We start from the raw sequence: 21,885 nt of genomic DNA on the forward strand, positions 1-21,885 counted from the left end.
GGGTTTCACCGTGTTAGCCAGGATGGTCTTGATCTCCTGATCTCGTGATCCCCCTGCCTCGGCCTCCCAAAGTGCTGGGATTACAGGCATGAGCCACTGTGCCTGGCCTTTAATGTCATTTTTAACAGAAAATTACATGTGGGCATATATATGCATGACTGACCCTATAGGTATCCTTCTAATAATACTTGATTGTAAATAAAAATTCTTGGTTGTAAATTAAAATCCCAGGGAAAAAAAAGTATTAAATTTTTCTTGTCAATTGAATATTCAGAGTTTGAAATTTTTCCATGGTAAAGGTTATATATTACAAAATAACTATTTCTCTTGCTGCAGTATGATGCAATCAGAATCAATCAGCTTTACGAGCAGGCCAAATGGGCCATTCTCCTGGAAGAAATTGAATGCACAGAAGAAGAAATGATGATGTTTGCAGCCCTGCAGGTAGTTTGAAAGGTCTAGGAAATGGGACCTATTCGGGTAAAGGGTAGGGAGGTATTTTTAAACAGTAAAGTGGAATAGTAATTCCAGTAACATTTCACAAGACAGAATTTTTGCCATTAAGAAAGTGAGCAGACACTTAGGAAAGCAAAACAAATACATTTTAGTTTGATTTTTTTATCTTTTCCAAGAGTTTAGTGGTATACTTAAGTACTTTTCTCTATTTTGTAGGAAAAAAATCATCCTCTCACCCCCAAATATATATCTGCTCAAAGCTCCTCAGTTTTTCCTTGGAAAGAAAATATTTATTAAAAATCAGATTTCTGAAATCTAATCTGAAGCTTACCTACATAATTTCATAAATAGCTGGGGATGATACAACACATGATAAAATGGGCTGTAGCACAGCAATACTTTTAGGTGATAAGATTTAGAGAGACTAGTGGAACCAAACCTTTTTCTACAGTGATAATTCTTAAGTAGATAACTGACAAGCCTCCTTAGATTAAACCAGTTTTTTCATATGTGGTTCTTACATGCCACCTCCTTCAGAATTATAGGGGAGCTTATTTAAAAATTATCCACTTCATTAATAACTTTAAGGTGGCATCCACACGTCCACATTCTTACAGATACTGAGGTCTGGTGACCAAATTAATTCATCTTTCTTAAATTTCAGATACCCGAGTAATGCTTTGGCAAGTATTCCTGGTTATGACGGGATTCTAGGTTCAGCCTAAAGTCCTGATGAAGTTGGTGTTCTATAAATAACAGAAGTACAGGAAGCAGAGTTGACATTCAGCTGAAGAACTTTTCACTGTAGAAAGGATTTTGTTTTTCCTTAGAACACAAAAATGCTCTCAGTCTTCTGGATGCCTTCTTTTATGCATCCAGAAAAGTTTTCAGTTGTGACTCAAAAAGTTGCCATTAGAAAGCAAGAATGGGGAGTGAGATTAGCCAAAAAAAAAAAAATAAAGCAAGAACAGCTAATTTTCACCTTAGTTTACGTAATGAAAAGAGTGGCAAAGAAGCGTAGACAAGGAAAATCCCAGGTGACAGATATTTTCAGTTATTTTCTAGGGACTTGCTTAATGAGCCAATTAGGATCCTGTATTGTGTTTCCAGATAATTCTGACTCTCTGGCGAATTTCTTGAATTAAATTCTGGAGCAGTTTGTTGGGAGTCCCCTTACCTGGTTATGGCTTTCTTCCTGCATCCTTCTCACTTTGATACAGGCTCATGATTTTCTAGTGGAGGTTTTGCCAATGATAGAATAATAATACCTGTAAAATATGTGTGAAAGACCACAGATTTTATACTGTTGCTTTATTTTTGTATTAAATAGTCATGTTTATGGTTGTTTTTAAAACCAACAGATGCCTGTTATATGCGTGGCACATAGTCGGTGCTCAAAACGTGTTTGTAAAATGAGAGTACACACAGTTGTGTTCTCACAAGAATGACATGATTCTGCAGCCCACCTCACCGAATGTATCGTGGACATTCTGTATCAGTACAGAAAGAACACCTCAGAAGACCATAGGTTTCAGTTCATGGAAGTGGAATGGGCTCAAAACCATAGCCCTCCAAGACCATTTTAGAATCTAGATTTAATGGGAGTATTTTGGCATACAGATACCTTGAGTTGTTAGAGGCTTTCTCAGAGACTGACCCTAAGGTTGTATGAAACCATCTAGTATCAGAATAAGGAAACTGAAAGTATGGTGAGGAGGAGACCTAGTATTTTTTCTTTCAGACAGAGCCTGTACTCTGAAGTATACTCTCCTTGGGACATCTGGATCATTGTGTAAAGTAAATTTACGATAGTAAAAAGAAGCAAAATAATAAAAACAAGAAGGTGGGGATAAAAAGTAAAGTAGATGAATTAGTCACGTTGTTTTTAAAGCATTTAGGTCAGAGTATGTATTAAGAAATTTAAGATATCCCTTGCACTTTTGAAAGCAAAGCTGGATTTTTTAAGTGCCATTCACAGCCAGGATTTCTCCAGTATGACTCATGAGGACATTTTGCATCAGAATTACCCAGAGCAGTGAGTAAAAATGCAGATTCCAGGCTGGACCCCAGACTTCCTGAATCAGGATCTCTGGAGTAAACCTAAGGATCTGTATTTTTGACCAGTTCTTCACCTGGTTCTTAATATACTCTGACATTTGGGACCTGAAGACCTCAACCTCTACCTCATTTTCCATAATTTATGAACATGGACATTTCTACCATTGTAAGATCTCATTTCAGCACAATTGAAGTAGCCAGAGACTATTCATTACCAGTCACTAAACCTTAAAACACAGAAGAACATTGGTAAGTGGCCTCAGATTAGTTCACTAAATGCTCCCATGAAATGAATGTATTAAATGAATACTTCAGACATTTGGAGCACCATTTGTTGCTTTGAAAGGTAACTGATTAAGATTTAAAGGTTCTGCTGACCTTTGTAGAAGACTTAAGGTTTAACATAAAAATCTATTAGATTATGAATATTGGTTCTAAGTCACTTACTGAAGTATATTTAAAATCAATAACTATTCTGTATCCCAAAATTTTCCTGCCTACATATGAGTAGTCGCCACTACTGACTGCTCTCTCTTCACCCCTCCCCACCCACGTATATGTGGGTATCCATGTGCATACTCATGTACAAACATTCTTACATATGAGAATACAGAGCATTGAATCGAGGATGGGGAAAAGGTGGAGCTTTAGCTTTTGACATAGTAATGATGACTTTCTCCTGGGTAATAGGAGCAATGTACAGCATTCAGTGTTCATCCGTTTCTACAAAAGACCTTATGCATATTCTATATGTCTATTCAATATTTCTTGATAACAGGCCCTGTTATAGACACAGGGAAGATTACAATGAAAAAAAAAAAAAGTCAAATCTCTGTTAATGTGAAATAGAGTTGAGGACAGTTAACTCTCTTAAGTCTAAGGGCCCCCAAACGATGAATTCATTGGTATGTGTCCAAAGACCCTACGTCTTTTGGATAAATATTTATTAGCAGGTTTAGGATATTGATTTCAGGTGCCATGCCCTTTATTTCCTTTCATTCTATTCCCAGACGCTTCTGTCTTTTCCAATTAGGTACTGAAAAACATTAAATATAGATTCAGATAGTAATTTCATCTTAGAGTTTTACAGTTATAGCAATTATTTTAATAAAATAATTCTGGTTTCAGTATCATATCAATAAGCTGTCAATCATGACGTCAGAGAATCATTTGAACAACAGTGACAAAGAAGTTGATGAAGTTGATGCTGCCCTTTCAGACCTGGAGATTACTTTGGAAGGGGGTAAAACGTCAACAATTTTGGTAGGATGAATCTTTTTTTTACCTATTAATTTAGCTTGAATTGATGCATTCCATTTTGTGGATTTAGGTTCAAAGTATTTGGGGGGTGGTGGAGAGAAATATTTAATGCTTTAGAGAGAGAAATCAGATGTTAATTTTTCAGGAACTTTGAGCAAAGTGGTGGTTTTGTTTTGAGACAGGATCTTGCTCTGTTGCTCAGGCTGGAGTGCAGTGGTCACTGCATCCTCAAACTCCAGGGCTCAAGCCATTTCCTGCCTCAGCCTCCTGAGTAGCTGAGACTACAAGCATGCACCACCACACCTGGCTAAATTTTTAATTTTTTTAGAGATGGGGTCTGACTGTGTTGTCTAGTCTGATCTCAAAGTCCTGGCCTTAAGCAGTGCTCCTACCACCGCTGGGAAGTTTGTTTGTTTCTAAAGTAATAATGTATTCGTCTCTAGTGCATTCAACACAGTTAGAATATATCTAATACTCTAATACTCTGCAAATTCTTCTACAAGTGGTGAGAAGACATTTCTGCAGAGGAAAATAATCTCAAGTCATGGTAAAAATCCACTTAGTGATGTGCACATTTGAAATATTACAAAAAGAAAAAAATAGATCTCGGGAAAATTGTGAAATGCTGGGTTTGGTTTTTAAGTATAGGGATTAGTTACTGCTGAAGAAACACTTTGGGCCTTTTACAGTGTGCAGATTTAGATGCAGCTACAGTTTCAGCGGTATTAAAGATAACATATTCTTATGAGTTGTATCAATCGCCATTTTGATGAAAATTTTGTTAACCTTTTATGCTGTTTGAAAATGCCTTTGTACCAAGAATATGGTCCATAAGACCATGTAATGTGATTGTGTTAAAATCTTTATCATCTGTATTTTATGTCGTTCTGTTTATTAAGTAAGCTAGTTCTTGATATCAGATACCAAATGTTAGAAAGAATTTGAAATATTTTAAAAAAATAAAAAAGGATTTAACTCTCTCCTAGGGTGACATTACTTCCATTCCTGAACTTGCTGACTATATTAAAGTTTTCAAGTAAGTACAAAAAGAGGAGGGATTCCAAATATTAATGACTGTCAGTTTTATAGTCATGGTCACATTGAAACTAACTGTAAGTTTGACTAACACATCTACTGTAAACGGATTTACCAGTTAGGTGAACACCAAATTACCATGAGAGAAAATAACCACTTTTACGAAATTAAAATCACAATGCTCATTCTTTTATCAGATAAACATTTTTCTTTTAAAAAAAGATTGTGAAACCTAGATTGCATCATACAGATGCTGAAACAGTAATACAGTGGCACAGCCCCTCTGGGCCTCAGTTGGAAGCAGTACATAACGAACTGTGTTACTGCCAGCGATTATTTCCTCGTTCAGAGCGCAAGATTCTATTGAACTCTGTTTATTTGTTCATGGAACATTGTATATGAAGTTCTAGTATATCTGATCAAGATTTGTAAACACTCTATCCAGCTGCATTGCCCAGAATCAAGAGAGCTCGGCATTAAGGCAGAGAGGAGAGAAAGGAAAGGAGGTGACGTGGAAAATACTGTTTTCTACTATATAAGATAAAACTACTCTAGAATAAAACATTTACCGTAGCTGAACATAACAACAGTTCAAAATATGGAACATTTCTGAGATAAGGGCATGATTTCAGATGCCACTACCCTACCCTTTCTCCTTCCCCCTTGACACATTTCTCATCTACCTGCACCTTACACACCCTCATGACTGCTCTGTCCTTACATACCCTCATGACTGCTCTGTCATCTTTCTTCTGTGTTTGACATTGGAGTGGCAAGTTAATGTCACCATTGGAATTTACCCTGGAGAAAGCAGCACTTCCCCCACTTTCAGTCCTGCCAGGTAAACTTGCATCTTTATAGAGGCCCCAAGGCAACTCTGCAGACACCCATAAACCTGCAGGTAATTACAGGATTTAGGAATCTTCCAATTACTGACATTTACTTCACCTTTCTTTTCCTGCCCTTCCCATGTGACCTCCTGGTCAGTGATAGATGTGATGACTACGGCTGCAGAATACTGGAACACAGGCACGCTGTTTGTGTGATCTTCTAGAGTAGATTGAGAAGGGAGGCTCACATCCAGTAACAGCAGCACTGACTCTAAGACACTGACAAAGGGGGATCGATGTCAGCACGTGTAAAACTTGACCCCAGACTTAATATTGTGAAACTTTGCTAATATAGCGTCAATAAAGTTACTTCAAAGTGATTTTGTTGTTAATTCTGTTTGATACATAGGCCAAAAAAGCTGACTTTGAAAGGTTACAAGCAATATTGGTGCACCTTCAAAGACACATCCATTTCTTGTTATAAGAGCAAAGAAGAATCCAGTGGCACGCCAGCTCATCAGATGAACCTCAGGGGTAAGGAGAGCCTGTCACGGCTGTTGATGGTGGCATCCCCATTGGCCTAATAGTCAATGAGCCACTTGCTGGGATAAACAGGTTTTTTAAAAATCAATTTCTTTACTCCTTTGGGTACTTTAAAAATGTTTAGATATGTCTTTTTTACATAGTACTTTTCACAGTTTTGAAGTATTCAATTCCAATAAATATTTCGTTGTAATCTGTTTGTGCAGTCCTGACCTGAAATGTATGACTCAACTTTTCTTTTTGTTTTTTGAGAGGGAGTCTTGCTCTGTTGCCCTGGCTGGAGTGCAGTGGCATGATCTTGGCTCACTGTTACTTCTGCCTCCTGGGTTCAAGCGATTTTCGTGCCTCAGCCTCCCCAGTAGCTGGGATTACAGGTGTACACCACCACACCCAGCTACAAGGTTTCATCATGTTGGCCAGACTGGTCTCGAACACCTGGCTTCAATTGATCTGCCCACCTTAGCCTCCCAGAGTGCTGCGATTACATGTGTGAGCCACCACACCCAGCTGATTCTGCATTTCTAGCTTGTCAAGTAAGCGTATGTTGTCTTTCCAGCTTCAGCATTAAGGACATTTAGAGTTTCCTTATTCTGCAGGGACTGCCTCCTTGTCTGTTTTGGATTCTGCCTTATTTTCAGCCACGTTGTAGTCATCCCTGGGCTTTCATCTTCAACATCCTGCTCTTCCTCACCCTCCCTGATGACAGGCTGGTGGTCCCACTCAGGGTCCTCAGCCTCTGAATTTTCCTGGCTCGCCAGTAGGGTCGCTGACACTTTCAGGGTTTGGGCAAGTCCTTCCCTTCCTCTTCCCCTTCCCCAACACCTCTTCCTCACACAGTTTTTTCTTTGCTCTCAGCCTGGCTTCTGAGGCCACTCCAGGATATTCCTCGGAGGCTTCTAGCTGACACCTTGAGTCTCCTTGGTTTCCTCTTGTCCTATCTTTTCAAATCCAAAGCTATCTCAGAACTAGGGGCTGGTATTTGGGTTGCTCATTTCCTTTCCCTCAGGGCATTTGTGGCAGGCCTGCTTCCTACAGCCTGGGCTAAGCCTGGATGAAGGCTAAGCTATTGGCTTTGTTTTGGATTTTGTTTTTCCTTTTCTTCAGTAAGGTCTATGAGCTACAGCTTAATTTCCTATTTCATTGATTTCTTCTGTTGGTTCTTTGTACTTCTCCTTCACTTTTTTCATCTGATGATGGCCTGGCTCAGATGGTAGGGGAATTTCCTCTCCAGATTAGTCTGGTTCTTCTGCAGATAGATGGCATTCTGCTGCTGTGATTTCTTTGCAGAGCGTTAATGAGCCTCTCACTTGGGGTAATACTTTTCAATAAAATCACCTGGTTCGCTTTCAGTTTAGATACCACTTCCTCCAGAAAGCTGTATCCCCTGAGGACCACTCTCCTGTGAGCACACACCCTTGGCACCTGGCATGCCTTTTGGATGATGCAGTCAATCGGCTGGCTCCTCACTGTCTGTTCCATAGTCCTCTTAGTGTATCTTCCCTTAGAGCAAAGACTAAAAAACTAAAATACACTTTGTAGACTCATTTCCAGTGAGACTTAGATCCTAGTCAGATGCATTCATGGGAGACTTGAATTCGGAATAGAGTTAAGACACAGAAAATGAAAGGAAGGAGGTATTTCTAGGCGCTGGAGCTAACACCTGCAGCCATAGCCTCCTGGTTTCCCACCAGCTTGATAATAGCAAAGGTTGCACCACCCTTGGCAAGCCAGTTCAGAGTTATTTCTAGTGGCCCAGCCCATCTCTTCTTTGGGTACATTGTACGTACACATATTTTTGTAGGTAAGGCAGTATATGCCTAACTCGAAGTACTCAGATGTGGACAACAGCACCAAGGAAAAGGGCTTCAGACTGATTTCACAAAAATGACTCCCAAAACAATTTCATTTAACACTTAAAACACAAAGGTGCTTTTCCTGATTCATATTTCTAAATTGTACTTGGTACCGTCGTGTATCATTTAACAGTAGCGATACATTCTGAGAAATGTGTCACCAGGCAATCTTGTCATTGTGTGAGTATTATGGAGTATGTGTACTTACACAAACCAAGATGGTATAGCTGACTGCACACCTAGGCTGTAGGGTATAGCCGACTGCACCCTAGGCGTATGGTTTAGCCGATTGCTCCTAGGCTGCAACCTGTATAGCGTTTTACTGTACTGAATACTGTAGACAACTCTAACACAGTAGTATTTGTTATCTAAACATATTTAAATCTAGAAAAGGTACAACTTGGGTGAGCATGGTGGCTCATGCCTGTAATCCCAGCACTTTGGGAGGCCGAGGCTGGCGATCACCTGAGGTCGGAAGTTGGAGACCAACCTGACCAACCCGTCTCTACTAAAAATACAAAATTAGCTGGGCATGGTGGCACGTGCCAGTAATCCCAGCTACTTGGGAGGCTGAGGCAGGAGAATCGCTTGAACTTGGGAGGCAGAGGTTGCAGTGAGCCGAGATCACGCCATTGCACTCCAGCCTAGGCAACAAGAGTGAAATTCTGTCTCAAAAAAAAAAAAAGGTACACTTGTATAAAGCAGTTTCCATGAATGGAGCTTGCAGGACTGGAAGCTGCTCTGGGTGTGAGTGGGTGGTGAGTGAATGTGAAGGCCTAGGACATTACTATACACTACTGTAGACTTTATAAATACTGTATACTTAGGCTGCATGAAATTTATTTTAAAACTTCAGTAATTTTCTTTCTTCAAACCTTTGCTTACTGTAACTTTAGAAACAACTTTTAACATCGTGACCCTTTTCTCATGACACTTAGCTTAAACATTGTACAGCTACACAAAAATATTTTCTTTATATTCTTATTCTGTATGCTTTTTTTATATTTAGATTTTTAATTTTTTTTAACCTTTTGTTAGCTTAAATCACAGGCACACACATTAGCCTAGACCTCCACGAGATCCGGTTCATCATTATCACTTTCACCTCCGCATCCTGTCTCACTGGAAGGTCTTCAGGGGGAGTAACAAGCATGGAGCTGTCATTTCCTCTGGTAACAATGCCTTCTTCTGGAATCCCCCTGAAGACCTGTCTGAGGCTGTTTTACAGTTAACTTTTTTATTTAAGTAGAAGCACATTGTAAAATAATGATAAAAAGAATAGCATAGTAAATACATAAACCAGTAACACAGTCATTTATCATTATCAGGTATTATGTACTACTTGTAATTGTACATGCTGCATTTTTCTGTGACTGGCAGCAGAATAGTTTTTACACAGATGTGAGCTATGATATTATGACAGCTACAGTGTCACTAGGCAGTAGGAATTTTTCAGTTCCATTATAGTCTTATGAAGGCACTGTCGCTGTCATATATGCAGTTTGTTGTTTACTGAAATGCTTTTATGCAGTGTATGACTGTATATCGTACATTAGGATAGATTTACTGTATTTCAACACAGTGTTGAAATCTGTACCCTAGTACGTGAGCTCTGCCTAGTAGTCACTTAAACTGTTGCTTTTAAAGTTACACAAATTAAAAAAAAAAAAAATAGAAAAATTCAGTCCTGGGTAGAGAATTGCTGTGTTCCCACATGTTGGAATTCTGTAATTTACCTGAAACTCTTAATTAGGCTCACTGCCTTCCTCCCTCAGTCACGGGCATTTCACTTTTGGGTGTCAGTCATTCTTTGCTGCCCTCAGGATCCACCGCAGCCTTCTCCTGCTTCCCTCTTCAGCGGCCCAGGACCAGCATAAATGATCACTGTTGACTTTGAGACTAGATCTGTCTTCTGGCCCCTGTTCTCACTGTCCCTGTTACATCTTAACCTTCTTTCTGTATAACTGAGAGGTCAAGTCCTGGCATGGAAATAATAAGTTTATAAGTTGTTCTCAGTTTTCATCCCGCTGTTCCCAAGTCCTCTGAAAGGACTCATCACACTGATCATCACACTCATCACGGGCACCACCACACTGATAACACCTTGACCAAGAATCAAATGGCCTAGATGCCGCTCTTCCACTAAACAAGCCCTGTGATTTTTGTTGTTTCATTTTTTGAAACTGTGTTGTACATGCTTATCTCCAACTCTTGGGCTCAAGTGATCCTTCCACCTCAGCCTCCCGAGTAGCTGACACTGGAGGTGTACACCACTACACCTGGTTTAGATCTGTGATTTTGGAAAGATAGCATATCTGGGCCTATAATATCTTCTTCTGAGAAATGAGAGTGTTAGACTGGATGCCAAGGCTTCATAGAGATCTAAAATGCAAAGTTCTAAAAATTGATTTCAGCTAATACTAAGTGAACTTCTGTGCCACAAACTACTGGGTACTAGAGATACAAGGGAGAACCACTTACAGTCCCAATCCTCAAGGTGGTTTAGAGCATGTTGGGGAGATAAAATTGCAATTGGCGTAATAAATAGTACTTTGGAAAGTAAGGAAAGGAGCAAGGGGTAAGGGTGCTCTATAACTTAACCTTCAGTGAGGATGGAGAGACTTCATTGGGGATAGAGAGCCAGGCACAGTGGCACATGCCTGTAATTCCAGCTACTCAGGAGGCTGAGGTGGGAGCATCACTTGAGCCCAAGAGTTAAAGACCAACCTGGGCAACATAGCCAGACCCCATCTCAAAAAAAAAAAAAAGCCTAAAGAAAAGCACCAGCAACTGCAGAGAGTTTTGTGCTGCTGGAATATAGAATTTAAGGGAAAGGATGAATACTTCCTTAATAGCTATTGAATGTGATTCCTGCTAACGTGAGAGATAGTCGCAGAAGAAACTGGCAGACATTAGATGATAAAAATAGTAAGGAGATTGTTTTTTGAACTGGCAGCAGTGACATGTCACTGAAAGAATATTAACACAAAAATGACAAGATCCATATTTATACCAGTTACGGTGCAGAGGAGTCATTTTAGAGAGATGATAGTAATTCAAATTAAGATAATCAACATGAGATGAGAAAAGGGGCAGACTGAATAGATACTGAGGAAGTTTGGTCAATAGTCTGGGTGATTTATTTGGGAGGAGGTCGAAGTGGGGTCATTTTTCTGACTTGTGCATTGAGTGGATAGTGTGATACTGAGATAAGAATGTAGAAGAGCGAGCTGGGTTTTGGGGAAAACATGAGTTTAATGTGGGGATATTTTGAATTTGAGGTGCCTATGGGATATCTGTTTGGAGCTAGCCTGTAGACATTGGGTTGGGGAAAGATGCACATGCTCCAGATGCTGGTAGGATAGCAGTTAGCAGTAATGGTAAGTGCAGCCACTGGAATGGTGGTCTGTAAATGTGAGAAGACAAGATGAAGAACAGAACCCTGCAGATCACCCATGTTTAAGAGACAGGGCAGGTTAGAAGAACGGGACCTTGCAAAGGAAACAAAAAAAAACACATGGGAAGACTGTGGCAATGAGGTACGATGAAAGCTAACATAAAAGTCATTTCAAAAGGACAGAGTAGTTAACAGTGTCCAATATTGTAGTAAAGTAAGGTAGTTAGGCCAGCATAGTATCTAGCCATGTGGTTCGTGACCTTGACAAGAACAAACTGAGTAGACTTCAGTGGTTTATTGAGTATAGAGCCAAAGTACAATCACTGAGAAGTAGATAAGAGATGGGCACGGTGGCTCATGCTGGTAATCTCAACATTTTGGGAGGCCAAGGCCGGTGGTGGATTGCTTGAGACCAGGAGTTTGAGAACAGCCTGGGCAACATGGTGAAACCGCTGTCTCTATTAAAAAAAAAGAGAGAAAGAGAGGAGACAAAGCTTTTTAATGAACCTTATCTATGACAAGGAAGGGGGAAAGAGGTAACAGAAAAGGGAGGTATGTTGTGGTATAAGATGGGAGAGATTTGAGGAAATTAAATGCTGATGGAAATGTGGCAGTAGGAAGAAGGAAATCTGGTGTCTTGAGAGAGAGGATCTCGGTGGTGGAGCAGGGTTCCTGGGATGGTAATGAACTCAGCCCACTTGGATAGGAAAGCTGGAGGATAAGGGATGCCTCTCGCACTGTGTGGAAGCAAGGACAGCTCAGTTTATCTTCTAGGGTGGCAGGAAATGGATGGACTTAACTTCTGGTGGCTTTCATTTTCTTGGAGACATAAGAGGTGGAGTTGTCCCTTGAGACTAAGTGACATTGTAGGATGTCTGAGAAGATTTGAAGTAGGCATTGTTGAAAATGTCTGTTTAAGCACAGAAGGATGCAAGCATAAAGGGCCCAGTTGAGGTTGGTATCCATGAATCTCTAGTGAAACCTTTTTTACTTGCTCCTTCCCGTCTTGCAGTGCTAAGCAGCCTGAGTATAGGCAAGGAAAAGATAGAGGGATTTATTTACCTAGGGGGCAGATTTTACTAGGAGAATGTATAATGTGAAGACAGTGAGTCTCGGCCGTTGGAGTTGATGTCCAGTGAATGTGGTCCAGGCTGGATTGGGAAGGAGGGAGCTGTTGCTTCCTTCTGTTGCTGTTGGGGAGAAAGTGGAGGGGTTGCAGGATAGGGTTCCTAAAAGAGTTTGATGAGAGTTAGGATTAGAGATTGTGATCAGAATCGGCTGTTTGCATTTCACCTTTCAGAAGTACACTAATTGGGTAACTGAGGAAGTCCAGTGGTTGCCGTGGAAGTAGGTAGCTGAAGTGGCATGGAATGGGTGTTTGAGATGTGGCCCAGTGTAGGCCTCTGAGCCTACACTAGTGCCTGAGTTACCACCCACTTTGTCTCTCCCTAAGAGTCCTAATTATTATGGAATTGTATACTGTAAATCCTCTTGAATTATTAATGATACTTGTGCAAAAGATTGTGTACTTTCAAACAACTGTTTCAACTTTGCACGTTTAACAGTTTGTCACACACATTCTCATCATTCTAAAGCCTGTATAAAAGGAGATATAAAAGAAGACATTTGTGTGTAGAAATATTTTAAAAAGAAAACAAAGGGCAGGGGGGAATCTACCAAATTCATGGTACGAGTTGCTAGGGAGGAGAATAAAGAGGGCCTCTCCTTTATTTAAAGTGTTTTTATTTAATACTAAAATATTTATGTAGAGGGGGAAAGTGACAATTTTAACATTTGTTCTTCTGGATATGGAGTGTGTATGATCTTCTTATGTTCTGTGCCAAGAGGAATTGAAAAGGCAAGCCCTACTAACAGTTTAAAATTTTCCTCATCGAGCCTATTGCATGATCGTATGACACTGTGCTTTGTTCATGTCATTCTCAGACAATTGGAATAAGCTTTAGGAAGCTTCGACATGTGTATTATCTTATTTATCCTTAAATCATCCCTGTGAGGTAGAGTTCAAGGTCAGGAAATGTAGACTTAGATAAGTTAAATGGCCCATAATAATAAGTGACAAAGAAAAGTCTGGAACCCACGTCTCTCTGCAGAGCTCTACGTTGCTGTATTTATTATACTTTTACTACTTGTTTATGCCAGCTGTTATGCCATCATCTAACACCTAGTTCAGTAAATCTGCACTGCCTTCTGTAAAGCCTCCTACAAAGTGAAATTCTAAATAGAGTTTTTGTTTGTTTTTTTGTTTGTTTGTTTGTTTAAGAGACACAGTTTTGCTTTTGTTGCCCAGGCTGGAGTGCAACGGCACGATCTCAGCTCACTGCAACCTCCACCTGCCGGGTTCAAGCGATTCTCCTGCTTCAGCCTCCCAAGTAGCTGGGATTACAGGTGTCCACCGTCATGCCTGGCTAATTTTTTGTTTGTTTTTGTTTTGTTTTGTTTGAGACGGAGTCTCGCTCTGTCGCCCAGGCTGGAGTGCAGTGGCGCATCTCCGCTCACTGCAGGCTCCCCCTCCCAGGTTCACGCCATTCTGCCTCTGCCTCCCGAGTAGCTGGGACTACAGGTGCCCGCTAAGTTTTTTGTAGTTTTAGTAAAGATGGGGTTTCATCGTGTGTTAGCCAGGATGGTCTCCATCTCCTGACCTCAGTCATTTTTTGTACTCAGTGGAGACATGGTTTCATCATTTGGTCAGCTGGTCTCAAACTCCTGACCTCAGGTGATCCACCCACCTTGGCCTCCCAAAGGGCTGGAATTACAGGCATGAGCCACCATGCCCGGCTTATTTTCATTTCAGCTTCCCAAGTAAATGTGTATATTACCTTCTGCAGCAGATGCCTTCATAAAATACTATGGCAAAATCCAGCATGTTAAGATGCCACAAAATGAGAGCTGCTTATATTGACTTGAGATTTCTTAAAAGTAAATTTAGCCATTTTGATAATTAAAAATGTTTTGTTACAGGATGTGAAGTTACCCCAGATGTAAACATTTCGGGCCAAAAATTTAACATTAAACTCCTGATTCCAGTTGCAGAGGGCATGAATGAAATCTGGCTTCGTTGTGACAATGTAAGTCTTTCAGTTAGAAATACACTTCAATTTTCTTGGATTTCTAAATGAGTTGACCAGTCATCCTTATATTTTATACTTGAAAGACCTGTCTCGTGATACATTGCACACATCAGTATTTCTTTTCTCCAGGAAAAACAGTATGCACATTGGATGGCAGCCTGCAGATTAGCCTCCAAAGGCAAGACCATGGCGGACAGTTCTTACAACCTAGAAGTTCAAAATATTCTTTCCTTTCTGAAGATGCAGCATTTAAACCCAGATCCTCAGTTAATACCAGAGCAGATCACGACTGATATAAATCCTGAATGTTTGGTGTCTCCCCGCTATCTAAAAAAGTATAAGAACAAGCAGGTACTTGCTTCATTTTACTTCATCTGTTTTCTGCTGGTTTGTTTTTATAATTTTATACATAACCTTGTTTTTCCCCTCTTAAACAAAACTTTTTAGTCTTAATATTATGTCAGGTGGTTAGAATATAAAATACAGATAAGAGTATCCCTAATTGGAACTTCTGAAATCCTACAAAATCTGAAACTTTTTGAGTGCCAACATGACTCTCAAATGCTCATTGGCACATTTTGGATTTCAGATTTGGGATCCTCAACCGGTAAGTGTAATGCAAATATTCCAAAATCCAAAAATATCTGAAACCCAAAACACTTCTGGTCCCAAGAATTTTGGATAATGGATACTTAACCTGTAGGAAATAAAGTAACCTTTAGTCAAGTTTAAATTGGTCATTTAAAACAAATCTTTATCATTTTAATAAGGAGGCAGAATAGTTGAGAACTTACTCTAAACAACTTGCAGAAATCATTCTGTTAACATGATGATGTTCTTTCAGACATTTTAGGGAATTGAATATGGTCTCAATGCTTTGCGTTCCTTAATTTATTTAATTTTATTCCTTATATAATTAAGTAAATGTGACGCAAAGTGCAGCCATTATTTCCCAACAAAATTCATAATACCAACTATTGTTGGAATGGGCTTTTCCAACTTTAGAATGAAACTTTACAAGAGTACATTTTTAGCTGTGTCTTTTCTTAACATTATCAGTCAGAACCTAACCAAAATTTTATACATAGTTACACAGTTTGGTAAATTTTCATTGAAATTTGCTTTTGTCCACTCTGTTTAGAATTCTTTTCTTTGGAAATTAATACCATAAAAGGGTTGCTACTTAGGAAAATGGTTCTTTGGTACAACATAAAAGTCCTTTACAGGGGAATTTCACTTGGGATAGGCCCTGGTATTCCCTGCACCCAACATCATGCCATAAAAGGAAAAGGCTTCAATTTGGGGGTGGGGGGGATGAAGACCTTTAAAATAAATATTTTGTTTTTATCTAATTGTGCTTTAATCTTTGTTAAGGAGTAATTTTAAAACATACTGAAAAGGCTCAATGAAATGCCCAGAACACTTATTAATTCCTTAACTTTAAATATAATATTGATTATATGGGTCTGAAATTATTTCTACCTAAATGTTCAGAGGTTTTAATCACAGAGTATTTGTCTTTAAGTCTCAGAGGTTGTGTAAGCCTAGAAATTGTTTATCCCATGGTCATATGATGTGGGAGTAGTAAGGAATGGAGGAAATGCTGCCCTGGGGAACTGTGTGGAATGTAGATTGTAAGTTAAAAAGGGAAAGTAAAGCAAGTGCTAATTTCATTTTTCATATTCGTAGTTATTTCATTTTAAAATTATTTATACAGAATCTTGTTTCTAAAAGTGAATATATTTGCCTTCAAAGGCAATAAGTAATTTTAAACCTGACCAGTTTTATCATTTCACAGTAAGGTATCAGGGAGATAGACGAGCTTAAACGAGAACTGCCACACATTATTTTCACTGTCAACTATTTGTTTTCTCAGAAGCCTTTTAAATGATAGTTCTTGACTAGAAACTATCAACTGAAAATTCTCCTGAGAACAAAGATGAGGATTCATCTTTTACTGACAGGAGGACAGTTTGTGTGTGGTCCATGGTTAAAGATCCTTCTGGCCTTGCCTTTCATGTTGCCATCTAATCAAATGCACATTTTTAACCCTACTTTCTCTCACCAGAGTGATAGGTTAGGTTTTTGGTGTGTATTTTGTTATTTTTGAGGCAGAGTCTTGCTCTGTCTCCCAGGCTGGAGTGCGGTGGCACCATCATAGCTCAAGCTCACTGCAGCCTCCATCTCCCAGGCTCAAGCAATCCTCCTACCTCAGCCTCCCTAGTAACTAGAACCACAGGCACACACTGCCACTCCAGGCTAATTTTTGTATTTTTTGTAGAGACGAGCTCTTGCTATGTTGCTTAGGCTGGTCTCAAACTCTTGAGCTCAAGTGATCCGCCTGCCTTGGCCTCCCAAAGCACTGGGATTACAGGCGTGAGCCACCACACTTTGCTGGAATAGACTTACAAATTGTTGGCCAGGCACAGTGGCTCACGCCTGTAATCCCAGCACTTTGAGAGGCCGAGGCAGGCGGATCACTTGAGGTCAAGAGTTTGAGACCAGCCTGGCCAACATGGTGAAACCCCATCTCTACTAAAAATACAAAAATTAGCCAGGCATGGTGGTGTGCATGCCTATAATGCCAGCTACTGGGGAGGCTGAGGCAGGAGAATCGCCTGTACCTGGGAGGCGGAGGTTGCAGTGAGCCATCACACTCCAGCTTGGGCAATAAGAGTGAAACTCTGTCTCAGGAAAAAAAGAAAATTGTTTCCAGATATTACTGCCCTGGCGCCTAGTAAGTAGTGATCCTCAGAAGCTTAGTTGCTACTGTGTGTCAGGCACCACACTAGTCACACTGGACGTAGTGCTCAGTAATTATTAAGCTATATCCAGTTGCATTCTGGAGTCTGTAGGAAGATGTGCAGGCCACAAGGACATTCTTCCCTTCCAGGGCATATCGACTGGTAGTTTTCTTTTGGGTCTATCAAAATAACCTGTTGTATTTAACCTACTTTAATTCCCTTCAATTATACATATATTAACTAAATACTCTATGGGTATTTTTAAACAAATATGACTCTCAAACTGGCTTTTTAAATTTTGAAGAATTATTTTATATGTTGATTTATGTTAATCTAAATGGAAATGACTAATGCCATAAAGCCGAAATTCCTCATGTAGTATACGGCATCTCTTTATTTTCCCTTCCAGGAAAAAGGATGCAAAAAACACATGGTAACTGAGGGGTTTGCTTTTCTTGTGTAAAAAAAGAAACAGATGGGCACTGCACTTATTTTATGCCTTCAAATTCTTATTTCTGAAAAGCAGTGCATGGATCATATTATCTGACTAAATCTGAGAAAACTTTAAAGGCTTTTGAATACTTTTATTTTGCTACTAAAATAATTGGCTTTATCCTAACCAGTGAGAACTGGGTACATGATGTAGGGGGAAAGAAATATTTGCTCTTTTTATTTTCTCCCTACAAATTTCTACCCTTAGGTTCTTTAGTAACATTTAACATTCTAAAATAATGTGGAGTGTTTCTCAGTGTTCTAAATGGAAAGTAATTGCTGCTTCCTCATTTTCATTTTTCATTCTTGCATTTACTTTGCTTGGTTTCTACCTAAAGTAGTTTTTTGCATGACTTTTGGCTGGAATTTTGGTTTGCAGGTGACCGCAACTTTTTCTTTGCTTCATTGCCATTTTTTCTGATTGCCTTTTTTTTTCTTTCTGCTTCCTTTTTCTTTCCTCGCATTGCCATCTACAGCCAGGCTATGTAAGAGATTTGGTAAGTTCTCCATATTTACCAAAAAAGAAAAAGAAGAATAAAAAAAAATTCATAGCCACAACCTTTCCTCATGGAATTTACTCCCGTAGTGAAATTTAAAATAAAAATGATTACGGTGATTTCAAGTACCTTAAAGCTAACAGATAATCCTGCTAGAAACTTGTATTCCAGGTATTCATTCTGATTATAGACATAGTGCTAAATTTAATTAAAACTCATCTGTATGTGGATTAGAATGTGCTGTTCTATAATAGTAGTACCGTTATCTGTATGCATTTGAAATATGTCTCAAGTGTGGCAACTGTGTACTCCTAATAGTACTTTTTGTTGATATATGAAAACTGAAATTAAGACTTATTTTGAAAAATCATTATATAATACATTATTAAAATTTCCAAATGTAGCTTCAGATATTTTGATTTCAACTCTTACAATGTGATTTTGGGGTACGGGGTACGTAATTCAGTCTTTTGATCTTTTGTCTCGATTGTCCCATGAGAGAATAATGTTCAATCGTAAAGGTGATGTTTAATCATGTTTAGATAACAGCGAGAATCTTGGAGGCCCATCAGAATGTAGCTCAGATGAGTCTAATTGAAGCCAAGATGAGATTTATTCAAGCTTGGCAGTCATTACCTGAATTTGGCATCACACACTTCATTGCAAGGTCAGTGGTTCTAAGCATCTATGTGTAAACCTTAATCTGCATTTTTGCTTCATCTATGTCATGTAATTAGATATTAAACATTTAAAGCATACCTATGTAGACCCATTAACTCATATTACAGTAGAATTCAAAGACTGTTAGAATGTATTTTGTAAGCTTTTAATTTCTACATTAAAAATTCAAGATAATTGTGTTTGTTTTACTACTAAGGGTATAGCACTCTTTTAGGGTTAGAGAACACTTACCTTGAAGAAAAGCAGTCCAACATGTTCCCCCACGACATGTTGTAACTGTTCTTTTCTTAAATATTATAGGTTCCAAGGGGGCAAAAAAGAAGAACTTATTGGAATTGCATACAACAGACTGATTCGGATGGATGCCAGCACCGGAGATGCAATTAAAACATGGCGTTTCAGCAACATGAAACAGTGGAATGTCAACTGGGAAATCAAAATGGTAAACTCGTCACAATGTTACTTGAATATAGTTCTTCTGATACAAATTAGCACATTAGGAATAAAAAGGCCTATAAATTCTGATGATTGTTTGTACCACCACCTCTTAAAGTACAGACAGACCATGGTTGACTATTCATTTCTCACTTAAATTTGCCTATTTCATAATTAGCCCAGTTACTAAAATTCTAAGCATATAATTTGCTTAGACTGTTGCCCTTTTTGTCTTTCGGTAATGGATAAAGCCCTTCTACTCCGAAATAGCAACTACTATTTGTTGAATGCCTACCCTGTGCCAGACATGATACTGGAGGCTTACATTAGTACCCCATCTCAAAACCTCATCACAGCCTTTTAAGGTAGTTGGATTACCGTACGTTACAAATGAAGACACTGCAATATAGAGGCTTGAGGGCCACCATTGTCTGTGACCACGCACAAAGTAACTACAGAGTCATTTCAAACTCAGATGCTTTAGGCTTAAAAACCTGGCACATTTACCACTGTACATCATGTTGCCCCTGGTCTTGGAGTACACGAATATCATTTAAATTGAACAATCTTTTACTAATAAGTCATTTGGTTTAGGATCATATTGGATTTATTGTATCAATTCATGTTACTTCAAAGAATCTTATATTTCTGAAATACTCAAACGTGATACCTAAAGTTTAAATATCTGAAGCAAATATTAAAACACAGGAAGGAGGCTTTCCTCCAGGACTTGAAGAGAGGCATTCTCGTTAATTGAATCGCCAGAGACCATTTGAGAACTGAATGACCTAAAACCCTTGCATTCCTAGTCTTCCTTTTCAGAACATGAAAACTTAAAGGGTAGGGGAAGGGCAATAAACTTAACTTCTTCTTTGGGACTTAAAGGCATTACTAGTTTAGGTTTTAAACAGACTAATTATTTGAGGATCAACCAGTGTTTTGTGATGGGACAGGCTTTAAGTAGCGCAGTAGTTGTGTGAGTCGTTTTGTGTGGACCCCGCCACCTGGCATTCGGGACAGCACTGATGATTCTTGTCTTTGTTCCAGGTCACCGTAGAGTTTGCAGATGAAGTACGATTGTCCTTCATTTGTACTGAAGTAGATTGCAAAGTGGTTCATGAATTCATTGGTGGCTACATATTTCTCTCAACACGTGCAAAAGACCAAAATGAGAGTTTAGATGAAGAGATGTTCTACAAACTTACCAGTGGTTGGGTGTGAATAGAAATACTGTTTAATGAAACTCCACGGCCATAACAATATTTAACTTTAAAAGCTGTTTGTTATATGCTGCTTAATAAAGTAAGCTTGAAATTTATCATTTTATCATGAAAACTTCTTTGCCTTACCAGACCAGTTAATATGTGCACTAAACAAGCACGACTATTAATCTATCAGGATATAAAAACTTGAATTTGGCACACATTCCTTAGGGCCATGAATTTAAAACTGAAATAGTGGGCAAATCAGGAACAGACCATCACTGATTTAAGCTAGCCAAACTGTAAGAAACAAGCCATCTATTTTAAAGCTATCCAGGCCTTAACCTATATGAACTCTATTTATCATGTCTAATGCATGTGTTTTAATGTATGTTTAATTTGATATCATGTTTTAAAATATCCTACTTCTGGTAGCCATTTAATTCCTTCCCCCCACCCCCAAATAAATCAGGCCTGCAGGAGGCCTGATGTTTAATAATGTCATTGTGTTTGACCTTGAAGGAAAATGCTATTAGTCTGTCGTGCTTGATTTGTTTTTGTCCTTGAATAAGCATGTTATGTATATTGTCTTGTGTTTTTATTTTTACACCATATTGTATTACACTTTTAGTATTCACCAGCATAATCACTGTCTGCCTAAAATATGCAACTCTTTGCATTACAATATGAAGTAAAGTTCTATGAAGTATGCATTTTGTGTAACTAATGTACAAACACAAATTTTATAAAATTGTACAGTTTTTTAAAAACTACTCACAACTAGCAAATGGCTTAAATGTAGCATCTCTGCATTAATTAAATGCCTTTAAGAGATATAATTAATGTGCAGTTTTAATATCTACTAAATTAAGAATGACTTCATTATGATGATTTGCCACAATGTCCTTAACTCTAATGCCTGGACTGGCCATGTTCTAGTCTGTTGCGCTGTTACAATCTGTATTGGTGCTAGTCAGAAAATTCCTAGCTCACATAGCCCAAAAGGGTGCGAGGGAGAGGTGGATTACCAGTATTGTTCAATAATCCATGGTTCAAAGACTGTATAAATGCATTTTATTTTAAATAAAAGCAAAACTTTTATTTAATAGTTATTTTTGTACTTGTTTTTAATGTTTACATAGTATCAATTTAGTAGAAATGAACTTCTGCCTTTTGGAAATGCTTTGCCTACATGTTGTTATTTTGTGAGAACAACTGGTTAGTATTCCACATCATCGCCAGATAGACACACTTTATCTCAAAGATAGTCTTTCGCCTCAATTGAAAAGCCCTCATTTTCTTAACACTTAAAA

General features: G+C 38.8%; 1 protein-coding gene across 3 annotated transcripts in view; it reads left to right on the plus strand.

The window, feature by feature from the left end:
* The window catches only part of FERMT2 (fermitin family member 2), a 96,036-nt gene extending 74,356 nt beyond the window's left edge, over nucleotides 1-21,680 (plus strand). For 2 of the 3 annotated variants that reach the window (XM_011999717.1, XM_011999716.1), the window contains 10 exons: nucleotides 337-444; nucleotides 3,643-3,777; nucleotides 4,761-4,810; nucleotides 6,049-6,173; nucleotides 14,412-14,518; nucleotides 14,651-14,872; nucleotides 18,234-18,254; nucleotides 18,797-18,921; nucleotides 19,236-19,377; nucleotides 20,418-21,680. In XM_011999717.1, the coding sequence (XP_011855107.1) occupies nucleotides 337-444; nucleotides 3,643-3,777; nucleotides 4,761-4,810; nucleotides 6,049-6,173; nucleotides 14,412-14,518; nucleotides 14,651-14,872; nucleotides 18,234-18,254; nucleotides 18,797-18,921; nucleotides 19,236-19,377; nucleotides 20,418-20,591 (1,209 nt within the window). In that variant the 3' untranslated portion in view covers nucleotides 20,592-21,680. The remainder of the gene's footprint in view (nucleotides 1-336; nucleotides 445-3,642; nucleotides 3,778-4,760; nucleotides 4,811-6,048; nucleotides 6,174-14,411; nucleotides 14,519-14,650; nucleotides 14,873-18,233; nucleotides 18,255-18,796; nucleotides 18,922-19,235; nucleotides 19,378-20,417) is intronic. The other variant, XM_011999718.1, reaches the window with a different exon arrangement.
* Nucleotides 21,681-21,885: the final 205 nt, after the last annotated feature.

Source organism: Mandrillus leucophaeus, unplaced genomic scaffold (assembly GCF_000951045.1).
Source record: "Mandrillus leucophaeus isolate KB7577 unplaced genomic scaffold, Mleu.le_1.0 Scaffold60, whole genome shotgun sequence".
Classification (NCBI taxonomy): domain Eukaryota; kingdom Metazoa; phylum Chordata; class Mammalia; order Primates; family Cercopithecidae; genus Mandrillus; species Mandrillus leucophaeus.